The sequence below is a fragment of the Urocampus carinirostris genome, chromosome 12, assembly GCF_059441175.1.
Source record: "Urocampus carinirostris isolate Australia breed hairy pipefish chromosome 12, RoL_Ucar_1.0, whole genome shotgun sequence".
Taxonomy (NCBI): domain Eukaryota; kingdom Metazoa; phylum Chordata; class Actinopteri; order Syngnathiformes; family Syngnathidae; genus Urocampus; species Urocampus carinirostris.
In genome coordinates, this window is record NC_142360.1 from 4,976,662 (window position 1) to 5,001,900 (window position 25,239).

At 36.4% G+C, this 25,239-nt stretch overlaps 1 protein-coding gene across 1 annotated transcript; it reads left to right on the top strand.

Annotated features, from left to right (window-relative positions):
* The first annotated feature begins 3,333 nt into the window (after positions 1 to 3,333).
* Positions 3,334 to 22,808, top strand: lpla (lipoprotein lipase a). The gene is made up of 10 exons (XM_088350452.1): positions 3,334 to 3,530; positions 5,829 to 6,037; positions 11,083 to 11,262; positions 12,727 to 12,838; positions 14,451 to 14,693; positions 16,531 to 16,773; positions 16,859 to 16,979; positions 17,914 to 18,096; positions 19,269 to 19,376; positions 20,768 to 22,808. Exons 1-10 carry the CDS (start codon positions 3,428 to 3,430, stop codon positions 20,817 to 20,819), a joined length of 1,554 nt encoding a protein of 517 aa, XP_088206578.1. The 5' UTR covers positions 3,334 to 3,427; the 3' UTR covers positions 20,820 to 22,808.
* Positions 22,809 to 25,239: the final 2,431 nt, after the last annotated feature.

The following is a 25,239-nucleotide window of genomic DNA, read 5'->3' on the forward strand; positions in this document are numbered from 1 at the left end:
GCTAAATTGAGGTCGGTTGGTCGGTACGCTTAACCACAATAGTCGTAGGGGCACCATTTCCAGTGGTGTGTCTTGGGCAACTACAGCCTGGTGAAGCCCATCCGTCTCCAGGCCAACATATGTGTCCACTCGGTCTCGAACTGGGGACCTTCCGTGTTAGATGAATGTGATAACCACTGCACTACAGAAATTAGCTACATTTAGGTAGCTAACTAAAGCTAGATAGAAACTAAATAGGTAAATGGTTGGGTGGAGTTTCAAACTAAATGGAAATTTAGCTAAATTGAGGTAACAACTTTGCTAACCACAGCTAGCAAGAAACTAAATGTATGGATAGATAGATGGATGGATGGAGTAGCAAGTGAGCGAGCTAGCTAAATTCAAGTAACTAAATACCAGTCGCTAGATAACTAGATAGCTAAATTGAGGTAGCTAGCTTGCTAACAAACCTTGCTAGATGGATTGATGAATAGAGTTTCAAGCTAACTAAAAACTAGCTGAAACTAGGTAGCTAGTTTGTTAACCAGAGCTAGCTAGAAACTGATTATGTGAAAAGATAGACAAAGAAAGAGTGAGAAAAGGAAAGAAAGGGAATGAGAGAAAGAAAGAGATCGAGACGGGGGAGAGAGAGAAAGGAGAAAGAAAGGTGGAAAGAAAGCGAAAGAAACAAGGAGAGAAAGAGAACAAGAGAAAGACAAAACAGAAAAAAAGGGACAACCAGACGGAGAGAGAGAATGAAGAAGAGAGGAAGAGAGACAGAAAAAAGAGAAAACGGACAACAAGAGCAAGAGGACGAGAGAAAGAAAAAAGAGAAAGGGGAGAAAGCAAGAGAGAAAAAGAAAAAGAGAAAAGGAACAACAACAGAGAACAACAGAAAGAATAAAAGAGAGAAAGGGGACCACAACAGAGAGAAAGTGAGAGAGAGCAAGGGCAAGGGAAAAAGAAAGGAAGAAAGAAAGGAAAAAAGAAAGCAAGAAAAGGAAGAAGAAAGGGGATAGAGAAAGATAGAGAGAAAGGGAGAAAGAAGGAGAGAGGAAGAGAAAGAGAAAAAGAGAGAATGGGGACAACAACAGAGAGAATGACAAAAAAAAAAGAAAGAATAGGGACCACAACAGAGAGAAAGTGAGAGAGAGAGAAAGAAAGGGCAAGGGAGAAAGAAAGGAAGCAAAAAAAGCAAGACAAAGAAGAAGAAAGAGAGATAGATAGATAGGGTTAAAGTGCAAGGGAGAAAGATGGAAGAAGGAAAGCAAGAGAAAGAAGAAGAAAAAAGAGACAGAACAAGGGCAGGAAAAAAAGAGTGGAAAGTAACTTGAAATTGACTCAGTCGACCACTAGAAAAAACATTTTACTCGAAAATCCCTATGACCCAACACCGGTGAGCTATTTTCAGAACACTCAGCTGTCCTCAAGGGGCTCTCTGGTGCCCGCGAGCACCACGTCGGAGACCCCTACTCTGAGCCTAGCTAAAAATGATAAAAAAATGACAAGTGACCCATTTTCTACTGTGCCCAAAACACCACAGACCGCCACTATACATCATAATAAACATTAATCCAAAACAGTCATTCCATCCTCCGCCGCACCGCATGAATCGACAACCGAGAAGACGGACCAATATTTGGAGACACGTATAGATGATAGGATGAATGGCGGTTCCCACAAAAGATGTTTGGGAACGGAATTCCTCAAAACACTCGGACACATGGTCTCGTTCAAGCATCCCGCACGGCAATGTTTATCACTTTTAACGACGTCATCTGATTTTACATCTGTTAGGTGCAAGAGTCGTTGTTTTAATCTCTTTTGCTGCTGCACTGTGCGCTTTTAACACTAGAGGTCCCTGCTGCCTTTGTTAATCCGTTTTAGTCTTAAATCGCTTTTCTTTTCATAAATTGCTAGCCACACTGATAATCCCGAGCTACACTTGAATACTTTGGGACTATCTCTCTCTCTCTCTCTCTCTCTCTCTCTCTCTCTCTCTCTCTCTCTCTCTCTCTCTCTCTCTCTCTCTCTCTCTCTCTCTCTCTCTCTCAAATATTAAATAAAAATTAGAAATACAAATTTAAAAAAGGAGTAAAATAAAATATCTTAAAGAACTATTTGTATACTTATGTTTGTGTTTTGTATAAAATGCTGCAGTGAGGCTTGTAACTAAGACAAGTAAGTTTGACCACGTGACCCCGATTTTAGCTAACCTGCATTGGCTCCCTATTAGCTTAAGATGTGATTTTAAGGTTCTGTTGGTAGTATACCAAATCATGCATGGACTTGCTCCCTCATATCTTTCAGATTTAATTTCCCCCTATGTTCTAGTCCTGAGGCTTGGCCCTGAAAATGCTGGTCTACTAGTGATCCCTAGAGCCAAGAAGAGATCTGCAGGTTCGAGAGTGTTGTCCATTCGGGTGTTGTGGAATGCTCTGCCCCCTGAGAATCGGTCTGCAACTTCAGTGGAACTGTTTGAATCTAGGCTTGAAAGACACTTCTATTCGATAGCATATGAATAACCTATATTTTATGTTGACAATATCTGTTTATTATTTGTTATTGCAACATCCGTTGCAGCCTGGTCATCCTGGAAGAGGGATGACCTCATGTGCGGTCCCTTCTCAAGGTTTCTTCCTTTTCCTCATGTTGGGGTTTTTGAGTTTTTCCTTGCCCTCATGTAGGTTTTAGATCAGGGGATGGTGTAGATTTTCTTTTCGGGCTACAGTTAAACTATAATAAGCCAAACTATTAAGCAGAACAGATAGTTAATACATTCTTAATAATAAATTAATAACATGTAAACAAAAATGTAAAAAAAAAAAAAAAAAAATTAGATGTAAAAAATAATCACTAATGTTTTTTTCTGTCCCATCACATCTCAGGTTCATATAAGACTCATAAATATTACTATTACCACGAAATATGAGCATAACTCTCATTGAAAAAAAACATTATTTTCTCCTTTAATATTAAACCTAAATACAAAAATAGAGTCCCGCGACCCTATTGAGAATAAGCGGTGCCGATAATGGATGGATAAACATAGAGCCAGATTTATAGTCATTAAAAGTACACCTTCTACGCACCCTGACTGGTGGAAAAGTTTTTTTTTTTAGATATTATTAAATATAATATAATGTAATATGATATAATATAATACAATATAATATAATGTAAAAAAATACGTTTTACGCTACTGTCCTCAACTAGTTTCAACCCTTCTTTGAGAAAAAAACCTGTGGAAAAAACCCGCCCCCAAATTCCCTCCATCCAATCACGTTGTAAAATGCAAATGAGCTACCCTTAAAGATGACTTCAGGAGCCCCAAGCGTGACAGAACCTAAAGAAACTTCACTCCGCGTGTATACAACGCCAATACTTTTCTTTTTTTTCTTTAACATATATTTAAAAGTATACATCACAGGACCGGCGTTTTAATAATATGGGAAAAGAAAATATCGTTTTTTTCACCGTTTGCATACTGTTGGGAAAAATCTTTGTTACTTTTTGTACGGAACCTGAACTCACCACCGGCAACGTGTTTGGTAAGAAAGACAATCGCTTTTCTTTTCTTTTTTGTCTTTTTTTTAATCACACTTTCATATCTTAATCATAAAATATTGAAAAGTCAAATGCATTCACTTTAATGAGTCAATCAATTAACGCTTGCCTTTGGTATCCTGATGGAAAGAAACGTAATTATAAGGGTAAATATCCACCCCAGACATTTAACATAATTACAATCTTCCATCGCACGTAAACTTTACAGTTTGAAAATAAACTTTGAAAAATACATAAATTTTAGGTAATGACTGTATATCTTACTTTAAAAAGGGTCCAAATTAAAGAATGGAGACTACTAAATATTCAAATGTGTTTAATAAAAGAAATTTCGATTTAAGACCGTTTGGCGTGGCAGGTTTGCTTTAAATCCAAAAGGGGACGACAGAGTCCTTGTTTTCTGGTTCTGCAGAATTAAATAGAAATTCCTAGGTGTTATTTTACAGTATCAGATTTTAAAATTAAAATAGATATTCTGTCCGAAACCTGCATATCTAAAAGGGAGATTTTGGGGCGTATTCGATGGCATCAGATTGTATTTTATTTTTATTTATTTTATTTTTTTTACCTTGCAGAACTAAATTTTAAAGGGACATTCTGGGGATTATTTAAGCCTTTAACCCGTAGATTTTTTTTTGAAATTATTGTTATCCCCAAAATAAAATTGGGAGAAGCAAGTAATGGCGTTAGGGGCTTTATGATATATTTTATTCCCCTAAAAACAAAAAAAGAAAACATTCTGTGGATTTAAATTATGCATTAACAGAGAAAGATTTTGATGAGGATACGTTTTTTTATTTTATATATATATTTTTAAATTATCCTTTACTTGTAGAGCTAAAAATAGTGAGATCCTGGAGGTTACTTGCATCAGAATCATTATTATTATTATCTGTATTTTTACCTTAACTTCTAGAAATAAAAATGAGAGCCCCTTAAGAGTATGTAATGAGATCAGAGATTTCATATATTGATGTATTTATTTTTATTTTTGACTTGTAGAACTAGAATCTATTAAAAGACACAAGATTATGGGGACTATTTAATAGTCTCAGAAGTTTTTTTTAACTTAATCAGATTTTTTTGTGTATTTTATTCTTTTAAGGGTTACAATGATAAAAATAACAACATTCTGGGTAGTGTAAGCATCACAATTGATTTATTTTACTGTATCTTATAGCAGTATACTAAAATAGAAAATTCTGGGGAGAATTTAATGGCGTTAAATGTATTATTTGTCTTTTTTTGTCTTTTTTATAGAGCTGAAAATTAACTAAAAGAGACATTCTGGAGAATATTTATGGCATCAGACATTTCTTTAGTTCTTCAAATTAAGGAGAACAAAAGTATATTAATAAAATCCCTGACGCCACTACAACTGCCCAGAATCTATATTTTATACAAGTTATTGTAAAAACAAAATTGGTCGGTCCAAAATTGTCCCTAGGTGTGAATGAGCGAGTGAGTTGTCTGTCTCTTTGTGTCCTGCCACTGTTGGCAACCAGTTCAGAGTGTCTCCTGCCCACTGCCCGAAGATAGCTGCGATGGGCTCCAACACCCCCGCGGCCCTACTGAGGATAAGTGGTGCAGATAATGGATGGATATTATATCACTTTAAGTGAAATGAAAAAAACAAAAACATTTTTAACCAGCCGGACACTCAAAGTGCTCAGCACCCCTAAAGTTCTGGACCTAATATTTGTCGGGTGCTGGATTACCGACTTAACCTATTCCATGTCTCATGTGGTGCACAAATTGAACATTTGTCAAACCGTTCCCATAAAGGACATGATTTTGAATTTTTTATTCATATTTGGAAGAATAAATCTTGTGACTTCAACATTAATTGAACGTTCTAAATTACTTGATAAATCCCAATGTATTTGTGTGTGTTTGTATGTGACTTATAGGCTCCAAAACGGCTGAACCAACTCTTGTGAAAATTGACATAGTTGTACTTTAGGCCTCTGCAAGTGTCTTTAGCTATGAGTCGTGTCCAGGCACACCCATTGAATACTTAATAAAACGATAAACATTTGCTTTAGTGTTCAATCGGCTCTGGAGCGGCATGGGGCTCTTTGTTGCTTCCTAGTGGCTCCCTTGCACTTTTTCAACAAACCACAGTCCCAACAACCTTGCCCTTATTAATTAATTTGCCTCAACCATGTATTTTACGCGATATTTACATTTCGAATGATCTATTTTTCCGACAACACCCAAAAAATTGACCCTGCAGTATTCCCCGCCTCTCCTAGCTTTCTGACTACCTCTATTTGCAACAGCTAACAGCAGCGTGACCCCTACCTCTCCACCCGCCACCACAACAGAGTGGCTAAGCGACTTCACCGATATCGTGTCCAAATTCTCCCTGCGGACCGCCGAATACCCCGATGACGACATGTGCTACATGGTGGCCGGGAGGCCCGAAACCATCCAGGAGTGCGAGTTCAATGCCCAGACCCAAACCTTCGTCATCATCCACGGCTGGACGGTACGTGCGTTTATAAAAAACAAGGGGGGGGGGGGTTCCATGAGACCCCTACCCTCCTCCCCTACATGTGGAATGAGGCATGTCGGAATGCCGTCGAACGAGAAGGATTGCTTTTTATTAAGGAAATCCGTTCATTTTCTGTGGAGCTTGTCCTCATCGGTTTTGGAAATTAAGTAACTAGTACCCTTAACCTAATTAAAAAGTAATTCTGGTGTCCCCCGGAATACTGACAGCCAAAATTAGTGCGTTACTCTGAAAGAAGCTAACTAGTTCAGTCTTACCCAAACTATGGCCACCTAAATTTTATTGTCTTTATTTTCATTTAAGTTATCCTGTGAAACATTGTGTCACGACCAGAACGGAAACAGGACCCACTCACGTAGCGTTTCTCACAAGTTTTATTGGGAAGAAAAGAAAAGTGTTGCGCCCACGATCCGGGGATTGCTGGACGCAGGAATCAGGTTGCTCTGAACGCGGAAGTGGGACTTTCGTGGCGAGCGGTGTCGGGAATGGAAAAAACAGGTCAGTAGCCGGGATTGAAGAGCAAAAACGTGGTCGGGATCGGAAACAAGTCGAAAGCCAGGAGAGGAAAGTAGACGTGGTCGAGATCAAAAACTGATCATTATTCAGGACGGCAGAACAGACGTGGTCGAGATCAGAATAGGTCGTAATTCGGAACGGGAGAGCAGACGTGGTCAAGATCGGGAGATAAACGGGAGCAAAAAAACGGGACAGGCAAAAAAGGGCTTGCCGTGTAAAAACAGAGATTCGCAGACGGACCGACAACTGAGGGGTTGACGGCAACGGATTTAAATAGTGGGTAAGCCAATCCGTCAACAAGCTGCACATGGCGCCACACGTGCAGGGCCAATTGGGCGCCATGGCAACCGTGACACATTGTATGTAATATGTAAGACTTAAAAGGATAAATAATTTAAATATACTGTATGCAACGTATTCTTAGAGACTGGACTATCTTATAATAATAGTGCATTGGAAAGTCTCAAGGTTTCACAGTTTTGTGCAATAACATTTAACAACAGAAAACAATAAGTTGCAAGATATGCTTTTAGTCTTGTGTGCTTGTTTAGGGTGGTGACGGCCCTGGGGAAGAAGCTGTCTCTAAACATTTTGACAAAAAAATTTTATAACCTAAAAAAACAACTCTGGGTGCTTGTTTTTGGATGCAACACGATTCAAACCCGGGTTGTGGGGGTCAGAGCATTGAAATCTCCACTAGATGACCAGGGATATAAATACCAGGAAAAGGCATTTGGTTTTATCTCATTATCACACTATCTTTAGCCGTGGAATAAGACTAATGTTAATTTTACTGTGGTTTTCACACGTTACAATTAGTTAAAATCTGGAATAGAGTAGAACAATATAATAGGATTGTCATTGTAACATGTGAAACGCGAAATGAAAATAACATGCATCTCTGGTACCCTTACTAAACATAGTGTAATAATGAGATTAAATCTACCACTTTTTCACATGTCATATATACCACTGGTGGTCCACAGTGCTCTGATAACTCTCTGATCTTGGAAGGTTTATGTTCCATGATTTCTTTTTTGTAAATGACCCACAGAATGTAATTTGTTTATTATTTATTTCATAAATAGTATTTTTATTTATTTTCTGATTTTCTTCCAGAAGTTTTTTTTATGTGGCCTTTTGGAAAACAATATTTTTTACACTTCTGCAAATGTTGTATGTTACTTTTAGAAAATGACCCCAGCCCCTTATCAGAAAAGGGGAATTTAATGTGGCCCTTACAGAAAAAAGTTTGGGGACCCCTGATTTTGTAACAAATTACCTTTTACATACTCACATTGAAGCCGAACCCCTAAAAACTGCTTAAAAATAGCAGCATAATAAAAGAAATAGAAGAAAACGTGAACACCAACCTATGGAAGCGGTAACACTTCATATATCTTGGCCCATGCAAACCTGAGAGCACAGCTGAGACAGCCCATATCTATTTTGACTTTGGGTTTCAAACCACTCTAAGATTTTCCTCTTCATTTCCGTGTAATGTCGGCTATGTTTTTTATCCAGGCATGGTGAATTGCAAAAATTATTTTATGATTAAATTCAGCACTCTTTTACCATGAATTCTGTGCTCACATTTTCCCCATTGCTTTCCTGTTGATGTTTTTTGCCTAGCATTCGCTACTGGTGAGACAAATATGCGCATTTTAACTGACCCCTGATTTTAGTATATTATTTTATAGTTGCAAATACGGCTAAGATGTGAGTATAGACAGCGGTACCTATACTTACGGTTTAATTCGTTTTGGGAGTAGCTTCGTAAACTAAACTTTGTAAGTAAGTCAAGTCATGTTTATTTGTATAAGTAGGGTAACATTTTGAATGTAAATGCTCTAGCCTGTCCCAAGCCCCTCAAAAGTAGAGTCAATTTTCTTTATAAATCATAAGAGCATCAGAACATGAAACAAATGCATGTTAAAATTAGATTACCACACAATAAATGGAAAACGAGAGGCATATAATGTAAAAAAATAAATAAAGGACAAAGGAAATAATAAAAAATCTTTATTTACCTTTTTGCCTTGCGTTTCTTGAAAAATGGGTCCAATGATCTCTGCTATTCAGAAATGCAGGAGGCCGATGTAGTGATAGCCCGACTTGTCAACAATCTCTGATTCCTTTTGAAAACCTTTTTGTACATGAAGTATATCAGCTTTTATTAGAAACTGATATTTTCAAAGCAAACTACAAGTTCAAACTAATGTCAGGAAATTTAAGTGAAAGAACAGAGTTCAGTCTGATGATAGATAGATAGATAGATAGATACTTTATTCATCCCCTAAGGGAAATTCACATTTCCAGCAGCATCCCTGAGCTGAGAACAATACAATAATAAAGCCAAAAGAATACAATATACAAATACCCAGTGTGACGTGCAAATGCCCACTTTAGCATGTTATATAGATTAACTAAATAGTGCTACACAGAACACATAATGCAGTAAGATTCGGTAATATCCAATGTAGGTGGTGTGGTTTAATGTGGGCCTTTACTCTGCCGGGTGGAGTTAAAGAGCCTCATGGCATGAGGAAGAAAAGATCTCTTCAGTCTGTCCGTGGTACAAGACAGTGACAGCAGTCTGTCACTGAAACTGCTCTTCTGTCCGGAGATAATGCTGTGAAGCGGATGCGATGGATTGTCCATGATTGACCTCAGCTTTTTCAGTGCCTGTCTCTCAGCTACTGTTGTTAGGCTGTCCAGCTCTTTGCCCACAACAGAGCTCGCTTTCCTAGTCAGTTTATTGAGACGAGAGGCATCCTTCTTCTTGACGCTGCCTCCCCAACACGCTGCCGCATAGAAGAGGGCGCTTGCCAATACTGTCTCATAGAATATTTTCAGGAGCTTTTTGCAGATGTTGAAGGAGGCCAGCCTTCTGAGGAAGTAAAGTCGGCTTTGCCCTTTCCTACATAGAGCTTCTGTGTTGGCAGTCCAGTCCAGTTTGTTGTCCAGCTGCACACCCAGGTATTTGTAGGTCTGGACAAATTCTACACATTCTCCCTTGATGGTTACAGGAACCGGGTGAGTTCTGGTTCTCCTGAAGTCCACCACCATCTCTCTGGTCTTGGTGGTGTTTAGGTGCAGGTGGTTTGCGTCGCTCCATCGGACAAAGTCCTGAATCAATTTCCTGTACTCCTCCTCCTGCCCGTTTCTGATACATCCCACGATCGCAGTGTCATCGGCAAACTTTTGCACATGGCAGGACTCAGAGTTGTACTTAAAGTCCGATGTATATAGAATGAATAGGAACGGAGAGAGAACGGTCCCCTGCGGAGATCCTGTGCTGCTAACCACGGTGTCCGATGTACAGCCCCCCTGTTTTACATACTGCGGTCTGCCTGTCAGGTAGTCAGTAATCCATTCTACAAGGTGTGAGCTAACTCCCATCTCTGTCAATTTCCTACTCAGTAGCAGAGGCTGTATGGTATTGAAGGCACTAGAGAAGTCCAAAAATGTAATCCTCACAGCCCCCTTCGCCCTATCCAGATGTCGAGAAACCACAAGAACAAAGTGGTTGGGGGATTTTTTTGAAAAAGGATGTTAAAAACAGAATAAGGTGCAAACTGAAACTTTGAAAACTGGCTGATAACACAAAAATGCCCAAATGGTGGCAAGCAGAAAACTGAAGTTGCGGTTTCGTGTTGACCTTTTCAACCCCTCAAAAGGGTATAATAATCTAGCTTCAAAATGTCATAGAGAGACTATTGCTAAGATTGTCCAATTGAAGACTTGTATTGCAGTGGTCTCCAGAATATATTCTGCCAATAAAAACATCTCAAGAATCAGTTCATATCCAGCCTCTTAAATTACCAACATTCTCCTTACCCGAAATTCAACGAACACGCAAAGGACAAGATCAGATTCCACGATACTTCTTCACTTTCTACAAATTACGAGATTTCATGGAAATTTGCTAAAACGTCTTTCATTTCGGCAGAACTCTGAACTGTGACGGTGACACCAAGAGCATGCTGGGAGCCTGCATGCGCACTGGTTTGCCAGGCAGATTTTAAGCGATAGCCTGTTTGTTTTATGTTCGGGCAACTTTGGGAGTAAAAGCAATACTGTACTGTATTTTGACTTAGTATCCTGAAATGCTTTTGTAACTAGAGGCAAAATAGTACTTTCTAACCTGAATCTTTTGTATGTAGGGACATTCGTAAGTAGAGGTACCACAGTATGGTAGGGGGAATATGACAATATCAGTAGGGAGAAATTACGTCCCTCATACTCTGTGCTTGAGACGACGCTACCTTAACTATTCAGTTGTGATTTGTACGTACATATTAACATGCCCACCCTCCTTACATTCTGTTTTCAAAAAGTAGCGGAGTAACTCACCATTTCATAACGACAGTTGAGTTACAAAATGTTATTAGCGACACGTTACCGAGAAAAGTAATCGCGTTCCGGTAACGCATTACTCCCATAACTGGTCCTCATTGGGGGTCATAGGCGAGCCGGAGCTGATTTGATTTATTTCTGGGTAGGTGACGGGCATGTTTGAGAGCTGGGTGCCCAAACTGGTGTCGGCCCTTTACGAGCGCGTGCCCAGCGCCAACGTGATCGTGGTGGACTGGCTGACCCGCGCCAATCAGCACTACCCCACATCTGCCGCCTACACCAAACTGGTGGGCAGGGACGTGGCCAAATTTGTCACCTGGTTGCAGGTGAGTTTGCTAGTGTTTGAAACGTAAAAGGAACAAAAGGTACCTTGCATACCTTTCTGTGAGACCAGGGCCTAACAGTCTTTTTTTTCTGATAATTAAAATAAAAGCTTTTTCTTTCTTTTTCTTCTTTTTTTTTCTTTCTTTAACTCTTTATTTCTTTCTTTCTTTCTTTCTTAGTTTGCAATAGTATATGGTCTGTGCAGCCCTTTGAGACTCCTTGTGATAAAGGGCTATACAAATAAACATGACTTGACTTTTTTCTTTTGCTTTTTCTGTCTTTCTTTAGCTCTTTCTTTCTCTCTTTCTTTTTGCTTTGTTTCTTTGTTTGTTTCTTCTTTGTTTCTTTATTTTTGTCTTTCTTCCTCCTTTGCTTGTTTCGTTGTTTCTTTCTCCTTTGTTTCTTTATTTTTGTCCTTTTTTATTTCTTTCTCCTTTGTTTCTTTATAGTTGCTTTTTTTGTCTCTGTGTTTTTCTCCATCGCTTTCTTTTTTCTTTCTCTCTTAACCATTTCTCATTCTGTATCTCTTTTATTGTTTCTTTTTCTTCCTCTGTTTGTTTCTTTCTTTCTCCTTTGTTTTTTCTTTAGTTCTTTCTCCTTTGTTTTTTTATTTTTTGTCTTTCTTTCTTTCTACTTTGTTTCTTTATTGTTAATTTTTTTGTCTTTGTGTTTTTCTCCATCTCTTTGCTTCTTTCTCTCTCAGCCATTTATCGTTCTGTATCTCTCTTTTATTGTTTCTTTTCCTTCCTCTCTTTCTTTCCAGTTTTCTTTCATCATTCATTTATAAATGTTATTATTTATGTTTTGAATGTATTATTTATGTGTTCATTTATTAATGTATCCTTTTTAATGTGTTGTCAAATGTATTAATTATTTGTTCATTTTTATTTGTTTTGTTTCTATCAAATAAAAACAGTATTTATGTTTCTGTAGTACAGTATAGTTAGCACATTGGCCTAACACGTTGGGCCAAAACATATGTTGGCCTGGAGAGGGATGGGCGCCATCAGGTTATACTTGCCCAAGACACAACACAAGAAATGGTGCCCCTACGACCCTAGTGGTGAAGGGATCCAACCGACCATTTGTATTTATAGTGTATTTAGTTTTTTCTTGTTTATTTTTTCATAGAATGAACAAATATCCTGAAAAGAAAAAAGGGATAATTGATTGAATCCAAAGGCTCAATATGAAAGGACTCCGGTCAAGGAGAAAATATAAAATGCTAAAAGTTGACTGGATTGTACCTTTTTTAATCATTACCACATGGAAAATTCCAACAATTCTATTTAAAAGCTTTAGAGAGTTGTAAATTTAGTCTTGAGCACATGCTGTACCCCTGAAAAAAATGGTGTGATCCCTGGTGAAAAAAGCAAACAAGAATTAAAAACATACCGTGCCTCTTGGTCTTTTTATCTCCACTTGTTAATTTGAATACTAATTAAAGCTTTGTGTGACTCATTCAGAAAGAACTAGAGCTACCCTGGGACAGGATCCACCTGTTGGGTTACAGTCTGGGGGCCCATGTGGCCGGGATTGCCGGGGACCTCACCGACCGCAAGATCAGCAGGATCACTGGTAAATTAAATTAGAGCGAAGACATGACCAAGTCGTGTCACTGCTTTAATTAGAAAACTCAGATATATTATGAGGATTATAAATGCTTAGAATCTTTCCAACTGGTAGTGTTGTCTGACCCTTAATGGGCGAGCTCTCTAGTGCCTCACCTACATTATGGAGAGGTAGAGGGGAGACACAACCAATTTGTACCACTACTTTTATTAAAAACAAAATATATCCTAAATGTGTATCAAATGCTTAGAATCTTTCTAACTAGTAGTAGTGACTGACCCTTGGTGGGTGAGCTCCCTAGTGCCTCTCCTACATCACAGAGTTAGAGAGAAGACACAACCAAGATGTGCTATTATTTCTAAAGAAAATCCATTTTTTTATGAGGAACAGACATACTTAGAATCTTTTCGACAAGTAGATGTTGGCTAATGATACAATAAGGAGAGGTTGAGAGGAGACACAACCAAGTTGTGTCACTACTTTTATTAAAAGAAAAATCAAAATACTTCCTAAATGAGTAAGATTATTGCTTGGAACTTTTCTAACTAAAAGTGTTGGCTGACCCTTGATGAGCGATCTCCCTAGTGCCTCGCCTAAATCACAGAGAGGTAAAGAAGAGACACAACCAAGTCGTTTTATTACCTTTTTAGGAAATAATCTTTTTGTGAAGAACAGAAATACTTAGAATCTTTGTACAAAGAAGTGCCGGCTGACTGTTGATGAGCGAGCTTTCCAGTGCCTCGCACACAGTAAGGAGACGTAGAGAGGAGACATGACCAAGTTGTGCCACTACTTTTATTAAAAACAAAATATATCCTAAATCTGTAACAAATGCTTAGAATCTTTCTAACTAGTAGTAGCGACTGACCCTTGGTGGGTGAGCTCCCTAGTGCCTCACCTAAACCACAGAGAGGTAGAGAAGAGACACAACCAAGTTGTGCTATTAATTTTTTAAGAAATCTTTTTTTTTTTTTGTGAAGAACAGACATGCTTAGAATCTTTGTACAAAGTATTGTCGGCTGACTGTTGATGAGCGAGCTTTCCAGTGCCTCGCACACAGTAAGGAGAGGTAGAGAGGAGACACGATCAAGTTGAGCCACTACTTCTATTTAAAAAAAGATTGAAATATATTCTAAATGAGTAATATAAATGCTTAGAATATTTCTAACAAGTAGTGTCGGCTGCTGAATACTATAGTGTGGCATCAAGTGACTAATAGGGTGTTGTTTTTTTCTATTAGGATAACTGTGACATCATATTCTTAAGTTATTGGTCTTCTAAATATTGACCCATTAATTATCATACCTCTCTAAAAAATGTAATTAAAATGAGCAAAATGTTCTCCAAATGGTGTAAGATTTTTTTTGTTTTTGTTTACCGTTTACGTACATTGCTAAAAGCCGTAATATTGCTTACCAGTGAAACATAATCTCCTGGCGACCACATTCCTCGCTTTTAAACGTATGTATGCACAGGGCTGTTAGTGCCAGCCAGTGGTCCCAATCCTTAATTCGCGACTTGATCCAGCTTTAAAACCCGCTTTGCCTTAATCGTTGGCTTCTCCAGACTAAAAATCAGGTCAAATCTACCAACCTTGACAATAGGTCTTTTTCTGCAGGCCTGGATCCCGCCGGACCCACGTTCGAGCACGCCGACGCCCAAAACACGCTTTCCAGGGACGACGCCCAATTTGTAGACGTCCTTCACACCAACACTCGAGGCTCTCCGGGCCGCAGCATCGGCATCCAAAAGCCCGTGGGCCACATCGACATTTACCCCAACGGGGGCACCTTCCAGCCAGGCTGCGACATCCAGAACACCCTGAGGGGGATCGCGCTGGAAGGCCTCAAGGGCCTGCAAAGTAGGTAACGCCGTTTGCCATTTGTGCTCAACAGCTTTGGGTTAAGACCTTAAGCTTCTTTACATTTTCAGTGCGTAATGTTTCCTTTTGGAAGCCCTGTTTATCTTATATGGTTCCAGCTGTGGAAACAAAAAAACGCCCTTTAGATGTTATTTCAATCAAAACCGGTCTTTCGACGTAAAGAATTGCGGTCGGGCGTGTTTCATCTCGTGCAGAGATGAAAGTCATCGTTCCACTCTTCTGTATAATTTTAAATAAGTTATTTTGCTTAAGACAATTTGACAAATAACACTTCTCCCTGACAAGGTCAAATTCTTCTCTGGTCTCGTAATGCATTCAAAGACCAGTCATACGGTCAGAACTTTCAAATATTCAAAGGAAAGCTCTGGATGTTTTTTTTCTTTAGTTGATTCGACCGATTCTGTCTAGGGATTATGTCCTAAAACAATTTTCAATTACTTTCTAATGCAATCTGTCGCCACCTAGAGCCCCGGAGTGGGACACAAAATATGAAAAATTCCACAAATATTTTGTTTTTCTTGCTATTTTGAAACCCAAAAAACTAACTTTTCGACCTCCTATAATGTATTCCAGTGCTTTTGATTAATAAAATGTCCCTTCCCAAAATTTCAAATATTATATGTCACTATACACTACAAAAAAAAATCTTATCCCATCGGCAGAAGGTTTTTCTCATTCTCATTCTCAAGTATGTAACAGCCATTAGAGGGCCTACATACTTATAGTAAGGCCCGAGACTAGTACTGAATATTGGTAGTCACCTATCCCCGGTGTTACTTTTTTCCTCAAAGTATTTAATCAACTCTGTTGGCATCTTCTATAATTATATTGCAATGCAATAGAAGTAGAAATGTCCATGGCTAAGACTCTCCATAACTACCAATGCTGAAAGTATTTCCTCCTTTACTTGAGGGGGATGAAGTGAAATTGCTGCATGGCGAGGGACAGAAACCTATGGTAATTAGCTAACGTGTTCCAAATGCATGGTACCCCAGATAAACACATTAAAATTAAAATATAGTTTGTTGTAAATTACTACTTAGGTGTAATATACATGTATATGATTAAATAACATTATGAATAAATATACTTATATATAGCAAAAATGTCCCAATTGTTTATTTGTTACAGCCATTTCCCTTAGCAAAGTAAACGATAGTTGTGCTTCTTGATCATCGCAAACTTTCTTTCCATGGTTGTCACGTTTTTGCTTCTCCCTTTAGCATCACTGCTTGTCTTGGCATCCATAGTTTAAAACAATAAGTTTTGTTACATATGATTCCGAACTGTAGGAATCGAAATGAAAGGAGCATTGTGGGGGAAAGTTCAGTCAATAGCATGTCGCCATCTTCAGAATGCCGTGATGCAAACCAACAGCAGACCAGCATCTTTTATGAAGTAAACCAATAGAAGACAAGCATATTAAGAGCGAATGAGGCACGCGGCACAGTCAAATGCACAAAGGGGACCAGAAAAAAAATCTGTTGTCCATGTCATATGTATATTCCTGATCCTTAATTCACCAGTTGATCCATATTTTAAACAGTTGTTGATGTAGTATGGTGGTCGTAATGCCAAGACGAGGGGCCGAAGAAAACATTCTCGATCCTTAATTCACCAGTTATAAGAGCTTTAAAATGAATTTTTATGTCATATGATGGGGAAAGTGCTATAATAAGGGGCCAAAAAACATTACATCCCACATCGTAACGTGAAAACATCGCAAGGTGGTGGCACCATAACTTGGGGGGTCTACTGTATTTGCAATTTCCCATGACTTTATATTGAGAAGATTTACGTTTGTGTGCACGTGCAGACATGGACCAACTGGTGAAGTGTTCCCACGAGCGCTCCATCCACCTTTTCATCGACTCGCTGCTCAACACGCAGCAGCAGAGCATGGCTTTCCGTTGCAACTCGCGTGAAGCCTTCAATAAAGGCCTGTGCCTCAGCTGCCGCAAGAACCGCTGCAACAAGATCGGCTACAACATCAACAAAGTCCGCATGACGCGCAGCACAAAGATGTACCTCAAGACTCGGGAAATGATGCCCTATAAAGGTAAATGAAGGACGATTTGATGTATATAGAAGTAGACTTTTTTTTTTATATTCATGTTTTTTTTGGTTGATCCATGTCTTTTTAGTTTTCCACTACCAAGTGAAGATGCATCTGTTCAGCAAGGAAAGCTTGGCTTTCAATGAGCAACCCATTAAAATTTCCCTGTATGGAACCCATGGAGAAAAAGAAGACATCCCTTTTGTCCTGTAAGTATTTGAAACTTCATTCCAATGTATCGATATGACCTTGGTATTCCGGCATGATTGATGTTCGAAAACAAAATTGTTTCAGTTGCGAAAACTTTTTTTTTATTCCATACGAAGTTCCCAAATTCCGACCTGTCAACTCCAGCCAATCGCTCCCCTAATTATTGATCGCATCTCACCTTATTAAGCAAGACAGACTGCGAGGAATAAAAAAAACTCAATTGTGCTTGACAAGACAAAATTGGTCCAACAAGAATTTAAATACAACCTACACAATTTGAAATTGTCTAAAAATGTATAAAATGCTGCAAATTGACATGTATGCAAATTATTAATAAAATATGTTCCTTAAGCAAACATAAATACTCAAAATATTAAAAAAATTGTAGCTAAAACAATATTTATCTAAAAGTGTAGAAAAAAACAGTACATAATATGTACAGATAAGAACTGTACCATACCATTGCGCGACAGTTCGATGGCATATAGGAACAGACCACATACGTGTGTTCCATCTGCAAATTTGGTGATAATTTCCTTTTCACACTGTCCTTGTTTTTTTCTTTACCACTTATCATAACTTTTTGGGACTCATTCTTTTTGTAAAATAAAGGCTGTAAAATGCACACAGGGCGTGTTGTCTGGCCGGCGTTAGAACCCATATGAGCTGAGTCAACTAAGCCTTCTTTCATCGCTAGCCAGCGTGTCCAGTCGGACAGACTTTAAATTGCAAAATATCTCAAATAAATTATTGTTGAAAGTGTTTAGACAGTCAAGGGGTGGGACCAAGCTAAGCTATATTCTTCCCAGAAAGCCCTTTTTTGTTAAACAGAGAGAAGGAATGAAATGTCAAATCAATCATAAATTTAAATCCCTCTCGAAATGAGTAGCTAAGAACTTAAGTATATTTAACCCCGTGTGCCACCTCCTTCAGGCCTGTAATGAACGGCAACAGCACGCTTTCCTTCCTGATCACAACCGACGTGGACATTGGTGATCTAATGATCGTGAAGCTGCGCTGGGAGAAGGACGCCATCATCAGTTGGTCCGACTGGTGGGGGAACAGCAAGTTCTACGTCCGCAAGCTGAGGATCAAGTCGGGAGAGACCCAGTCCAAGTGAGTCACATTGAGATACAATTCTTATTGAGTTAAGATTATTAGAATCAGCAAATAGGGAGTACAAAAAAAATCAAGATAGTTAGATTTTTACAGCACTTGATAAATTGCATGAAAAGTGCTGTACAAATCCATTTAAAATAACACTTTTTTAAACTTAAATTCTGATGTCTTTGTGTATAATTTCCTTAAAATTATATTATATTTTGTATGTATTTTGTTGCATTAAATTACTACATTAATTATATTCCTTAATGTATTTAAAACATATTTGTCTTACTTTTTTAATTTTATTTCTGCATTATTATTTCACTTGTGTTTTTAAAGTATGTGTATTTTATTTTTGGGTACATTTACATTTAATATAGTTTTAAATGGATGTCTTTTTCTGTATTTTTTTATTATATACTATTTTTTTCTACATTTTTATCTTTTTTTTAAAAAAATAATATCCCATTTTCTTTAATTATTTAAGCTTGTGTTATATAACAAATCAAAATATTGTCTAATATGAATAATGGAAAAAATATTCTATTTTAAATACATTTTTTATTTCTTTCAGGATAATAACTTTTGAGCAAAAATACCAAATTAAACGATAAAAAGAAAAATAAGTTGGATATTGGAAAAACATTTTTCCCCCCAAAAAACAGCTAGGCAAGACAATTTTTGTCACATTTTTTCAGTTAAAAGTCAAAATTTGTCTAATTATTTTTATCATATTGACAAGGAAAAAGTTCTAAATATTGTTAAATATAGGAAAAATAATAAATTGAAATTTGCCCTTGTGTATGTTTTAATATTTCTTATTCAACAAGAAAACAAGTCTTAATCTGGTTGAATAATAAAAAATAATACTTAAAAGGTGATTTTAGAGTTGATTTACCTGTATGTTTGAATCATAAAATTTTTTACCAAAAAGTTAGATATTTATTAAAAAACGGAAATAAAAACTTAACATTTTTTTTTAAAGAAAAGTAATGCTTAAAAACTATGTTAGGCCCCAAAGCTTCCTCGGGCTGTCGTTTCCTCATATGGATTCTTTGTGCCTCACAAAATACATAATGCTCTAGTATTTATGAATTTAAGACCTTGAGTTACTTATTTCTTCCTCATACAAGTTCCTTAATAAATGAATTTGAATTGATAATAATAATTCCGACTGGCTGCAGGGTGATCTTCAGCGCAAAGGAAGCAGAATTTACCGACCTGGTCAGAGGGGGAGAAGCTGCCGTCTTCGTTAAGTCCAAAGAAGACAACATGAATCGGAAAGAAAAGCTGTAAGTTTTGCATTTTTTTGTCCTTAGCTGAATTCGTTTAACATCAAAACTGCATTTCGAGTTTTCTAGTCCAAATTTGACACGGATACCCGTCGCACTTAGTTTATAGTTTAGTTCACCTTTCCCAGAACAATGTCTTAAATATTTTTTTGAGTGATCTAATTTCAAACAGTTATGATGACGTTAGATTGATAATAATTGTCTAGTTTGCAATAATATGTGGTCTGTGTAGCCCTTTGAGACTTCTTGTGATGAAGTGCGTCACAAATAAATATGACTTGACTTGACCTGGAAGGGGGAATTACCACTTGTGAGTTCCCTTCTCAAGGTTTCTTATTTCCCACATGTTGAGGTTTCGAGTTTTTCCTTGCCCGCATGATGGATTAAGATCAGGGGATGGTATCATTGTAACCTGTGCAGTACTCTCCAGTGTCTGAAACTTAAGACAAAAAGTTAACGAACACCAGGGCAGACGACTCTGAAAAGTTGCCTGCCCAGCCATAAAGTTGCCTGCCCCATTTTTCACAACTTGAAAAAAAGATGACTAATCGCAAAAAAACCCATTGTTGCAAAGTATTAAGGAATGAAAATTAGAATATATAACAGAACAACACTTTAAAATTAGTTTATTATACATTCATTCCATGTTCTATGACATCGCTGTTTTCCATCTGCCATCAGTATGTACCTGTATTTACTCCTCTTCATTCATGCAATGTTTGCGTTGCGTCGTCTGCTCCAAGCCACGTGAACTCCTCTTTCCACGATGCTTTTAATGTACGTTAATGTTTTGTAGCGTCATAAATTTTGTTGGCTTCTTTTGAATCTTTCTTTTGGGGCTGATGTTTTGGCTTGATTCCAAACCACTTATCGATTTTTCTTGTGTTCTCTGTGCTTCTACTTTGGAAAATGATATGCAAATGCACGAGTCCGGAAGCACGAAGTTATTCGATGCATGCTTCTGATTGGCTGCAGAGTATGCAAATTTCCAAACTAACCCAAATTCCAAAATATCCAAACAGACCAAATATTTCGAAATCAGAATAAAGCAAACGTATGATTTGAAATAAATAAATAAAAATAAAAAAACATAAAACGAATTTTTTTTTTTTTCTTGAAAAAGTTGTGGGCTACCCGGGCAGAGACGTTGTGTAAGTTGTACGCCCGACGTAAGAGATGCATGCCCCGGGCGTCCGGGCAGACGTTGTTTCAGACACTGGCTATACAAATACATGGGACTTAACTTGACTTGACCTCCTTGGTCATCCACATGAATCCAGGTCCATATTTCAAACTACTTTCTTAATTTATTATCAGACAACCCATTAATCAAATTGTTATTATTTGTTTGAAATAGTAACATCTAGATATTTACCTTTTTTTTTCTTCAGGATGAACAAGTTGAAGACGCAAGGGAGTCTGTTTGGTCAGAATGATGCTTGAAGATGGATCTGAACACACACACACTGCAAAAAAAAGGAAGAAAATCTTACCCTTTTTGCTCATTTTAGGTATTTAAATATTTTCTACAAAAATCAAATTTTGCTTATTTTAAGCATAAATGTTTCTCTTTTTAAAAAAACTAGTTCAAATATCAGAAAACTAAAAGACAAAAAGCCTTGCTAATGGGGTAAAAGTTTATTTTTTGCAGTGCACACTGCAAAAAATGATTCCTACCCTGTTTTTAGATGATTTTGCTCGTTTTAGGTACACTTTGAAGGATAGAATAGGAAAAATTATATGCAAAAATAAAGATCTTTTGGCAGAAAACTCATTTTACGTACAATTTTCAAAGTAAAATAAGAAATCATCCAGCAGATATTTTTACCTTCTTTGAAAAAAAACACTTTCTAGTAGTATTAGAAAAAAATACTTAAAAGTAAGCTCAAAATAATTTACCTTATAGTAAAAATGTTCTTTTTTTTAAGTTAAAACATCTTAAAAAGTACCAAAACTAGTATATTGTGTATGTGTTCCTTTTAAATTACTCCAGAAGATTTTGCTGATTTTAAGTGTACATCTTTTCTTATTTTAGGACATTTTTTATTGTTTGTCGAATTTCAATGAGAAATACTAGTAACCATCACATCTAGTAAATGGTATATTATATTTAGAATGATAAGAAAATCCCACCTAGATTTAAACAAAATTCTTCAATTGAGCATAACAAGTGAGAGATAAGTATTTTTCTTTTTTCTTATTTTAAATATATATTTTATTATTTTACTAAAAAAATAGTTTGTTTTAAGAAAAAATAAACCTGAAAATTTGGATTTGGAAATAAATTTTAACTACAATTTTCCAAATAAAATAAAAATAATGATCTGATCTATTTGTTTTCCCTAACTTAAAAGGAAATCTTGAAACAAGCTAAAAACTCAACATAGTGGTAGATACGGCTTATTTCAATTATATTTATAACAGATAAATAAAAGAACAAATATATGAATATTAAAAACATTTATAATTTTTTTTGCTAATGCAGTAAGACAATTTTCAGAATAAAATAATAATCTTTTTTTATAATCTTGTTAATGAGAAATTCTTAAAGCAAGCAATAATTTGCTTTAATATATATTTGCAGAAAAAACACAAGAAATATCTGAATATAAGGAAAAATGTACTTAAAATAGTTTTTCTTTTCCTATTTTGCAACAGGGGTAAGAATTCCTTTTTTTCCACAGTGCGCATACACACACTCTTTATCATCATCATCATCATCATCATCATTAAAGTCAATGTGCTCAGACGAAGGACAGAACACTGTAAACGAAATGTTACTCAAGTGATGATGTGCTCCCATTATTCTCTTTTCAATCATTTTCTTTTGCTTATTTCATGTTATCTCTGCCTGTATGAACCTTGGATTATTTTATTCAGAGTGACAGGTCAACTTAAGCCACATTTTGTTAAAAAAAAGTCTTTTTGTACTAACCATTTACAATCAACAGAAACCAAAGAGTTAGTTATCGACTATCTACTGAATCACATCGGTCTTGTAAATAACATTTAAAAAAACTCCCTGTTTTATATTTGTAATTCTTGTTCATTTGATTGGATTTTGTATCACAGGTCACTTTACAATATGTTTTCTTCCATGCAAAAATTAAAAGATAAAAAAAGAAAAATCTCTGTGTGCGAGAGCAGCCTGACTTATTTTCAAGTTACGTGATTGCCGCCGGAGTTTGCGTTGACGACATCTCAAGAAAACACCGTATTGTATTTATTGAATGTACATTTATATATTTGTATATTAAGCTGTAATATATTTTGTGGTGCTTTGGTTGTGTGTGTTTTTATAAGGAGCCGCTGTGTGATGATTTCGATTTTTGATGGTCTTCGAGCCTGCTGTTTAGCGCATTTATTAATTGATCTGCAGTGCACTGTATTAAGAAAAAGCCCCAAGTGGTTTAATAAAAACAGAAAATGACACGTTCTGGCTGCTTATTTTGCTTGGGGATGTTTTGTTTAAAAAAAAAAAAAAAAAAAAAAATGGGGGGTAGAAAGCCCAAAGTGCAGGGAAGTGGCAAAGCCAAATATATTAAAACGATGCAATAATTTGCTAAAAAAAATTATCTTAGATTTTTTTTATACTCACATTTCATTTTTCATATGCAATTCTATTGTTATTGTTCTTTTCATGTGTAATTTATTTATATTTCATTTTCATGTTTTACTATTTTTTTTCTTTGTCTTTTATTTTAAAATAATGATAATGTAATATTTTTTGATATTTTATTATTTTACAGTTATATATTATGTATATATATATATGTATATATATATATGTATGCTTTATCTTTAAAAACAAATTTTATTTTAGCATCCTTTTCCACATTTTCTTTATTTCTTTTATACATTTATTTTTTAATATTTTTCTTCTCTCCCTATCGATATTTTTATTTTTTATAAATTTAGATTGTTACATACATTTGTTATATTTTTCTTCTCTCAATCTCTTTTTATTTTTATAAATGTAAAAAATATGTTGTACCCCGCAATTTTTTAAGAAATTTTAATTTTGCAAGGGTATTTGGTATCAATTTAAAATGTTTTTATTTATATTTTTTGTTTGCTATTTTTAATATTTTGTCTTGTTTTTTTTCTTTTCTCCCTCATCTCTCTTGTAACACTTCCAAAAAAATATGATCTCGTCCTCCTCAAATGTATAACAAAATGTCATCTTTGTAGGATTGTTGCTGGGGCGGCAGTAGCTCAGGAGGTAGAGCGAACGTTTTAGGATTAAGGGATCCCAGTTCGAATCCCGGCTTGTCCGTGTTACACGTCGAAGTGTCCTTGGGTAAGACACTGAACCCCCTATACCCCCAATAAGCAGGTTAGCGCCTTGCATTGGGAAATGTGAAGCACAATGTAAAGCGCTTTGGGAAGTCATTGACTTGAAAAGCGCTATATAAATGCAGATCATTTCATTTCATTGCTATCTAAAATAAGAAAAATATTGGAAAACAAAAAAAAAACAATATCAAAAAAGAATATTATCAACAGAACGGGAAAACTCATTTTGTATATTTCTTCTTATAGATATAATTTTCCCAATGTAACAGTTACTGGGGAAAAAAACAACAGAAAAAGCATGATTCTAATGTGTCACAAAAGGCAAAATAAACAATGGAAAGCTCTTTAAAACAGATGTACACATTTTGAACGCATTTTCAAAGATATATAAAAAGTCTACACACCCCTGTTCGAATACCATATTCTATACCTTTTGCATATTACAATTACCGTAATATTATCCAATAGTGATGTAAAAAAACAAAACACCAATCACTGACAACAACAACAATCGTTTCTATTTTCTTATCATTAATATGGCGGATAAACTAAATGCTGTTGCTTTATAAATGTTACCTTTTTAAACAAATGCTAGTTATTGATCATGTTTAATATTACAAAAACAATTTAGTCCTCTTTAATTTGAAGTGTTGTTTTTTTTCATTTCACTTGAAAAACAAGGAAGAGAACACCATACATATGCAATACTTTTTGTGAATAAGACAAGATTAAAACAAATTGGGCAGTATATGGTCATCTTGGAAGGAGGATTACCTCACGTGAGGCCCCTTCGAGGTTTCTTACTTTCCTCATGCAGGGGTTTTGAGCCTTTCCTTGCCCACATGTGGGTTTTAGATCAGGGGTGTCACAATACTCTATAGACTGTAATAGCCTGTGGTCTGTGCAGCCCTTTTAGACTTCTTGTTATAAGGGCTATCTATACACATAAACATTACTACTATTTTCTGTTTATATTATTTATATCTCTGTTAACTAAAATTGGGTTTGCTTTTTTTCCCTTTAAAATAAAAGCGTGAAACGTTATTAAATTATTTGATTTATTTCATTTTATTTATTAATTCATGAAAAACTACATTCTGTAATAGTCTTTCCTAGGGACAGCTGACCTTGTTGGGTCCTTGTGATTTTCGGGTAAAAATATTTTTTTAGTGGTTGAATGAGTCTATTTAACCCTATTTCGAATAATTAACCTGGTATTTACAGAAAAAACAACGTGGACCAGATGATGAAGGTGCTGTATCTTGGTCAGATCAGGAGGCTTCTCCTGCCACTTGTAAACATGGAATCCAGTACTAACTGTTTCATGTGAGGGAGCAAAACCCTACCCCACAAAAAAACAACCTGGAGAGGTATGGGAATAGACAGGCTGCACTCGCCCAAGACACACCACAGAAAGTGGTGCCCCTACGACCGGTTAAGAGATCCGTGAACTGTGAACATACAAGCCAGCTGAAATCAGTTAGCTTGCCAGCTGAACTGTAGTACCCTTACAACTCACTCCCAAGAAATAATGACACTCTTAAAACGTGATGTACTCTATCGCATG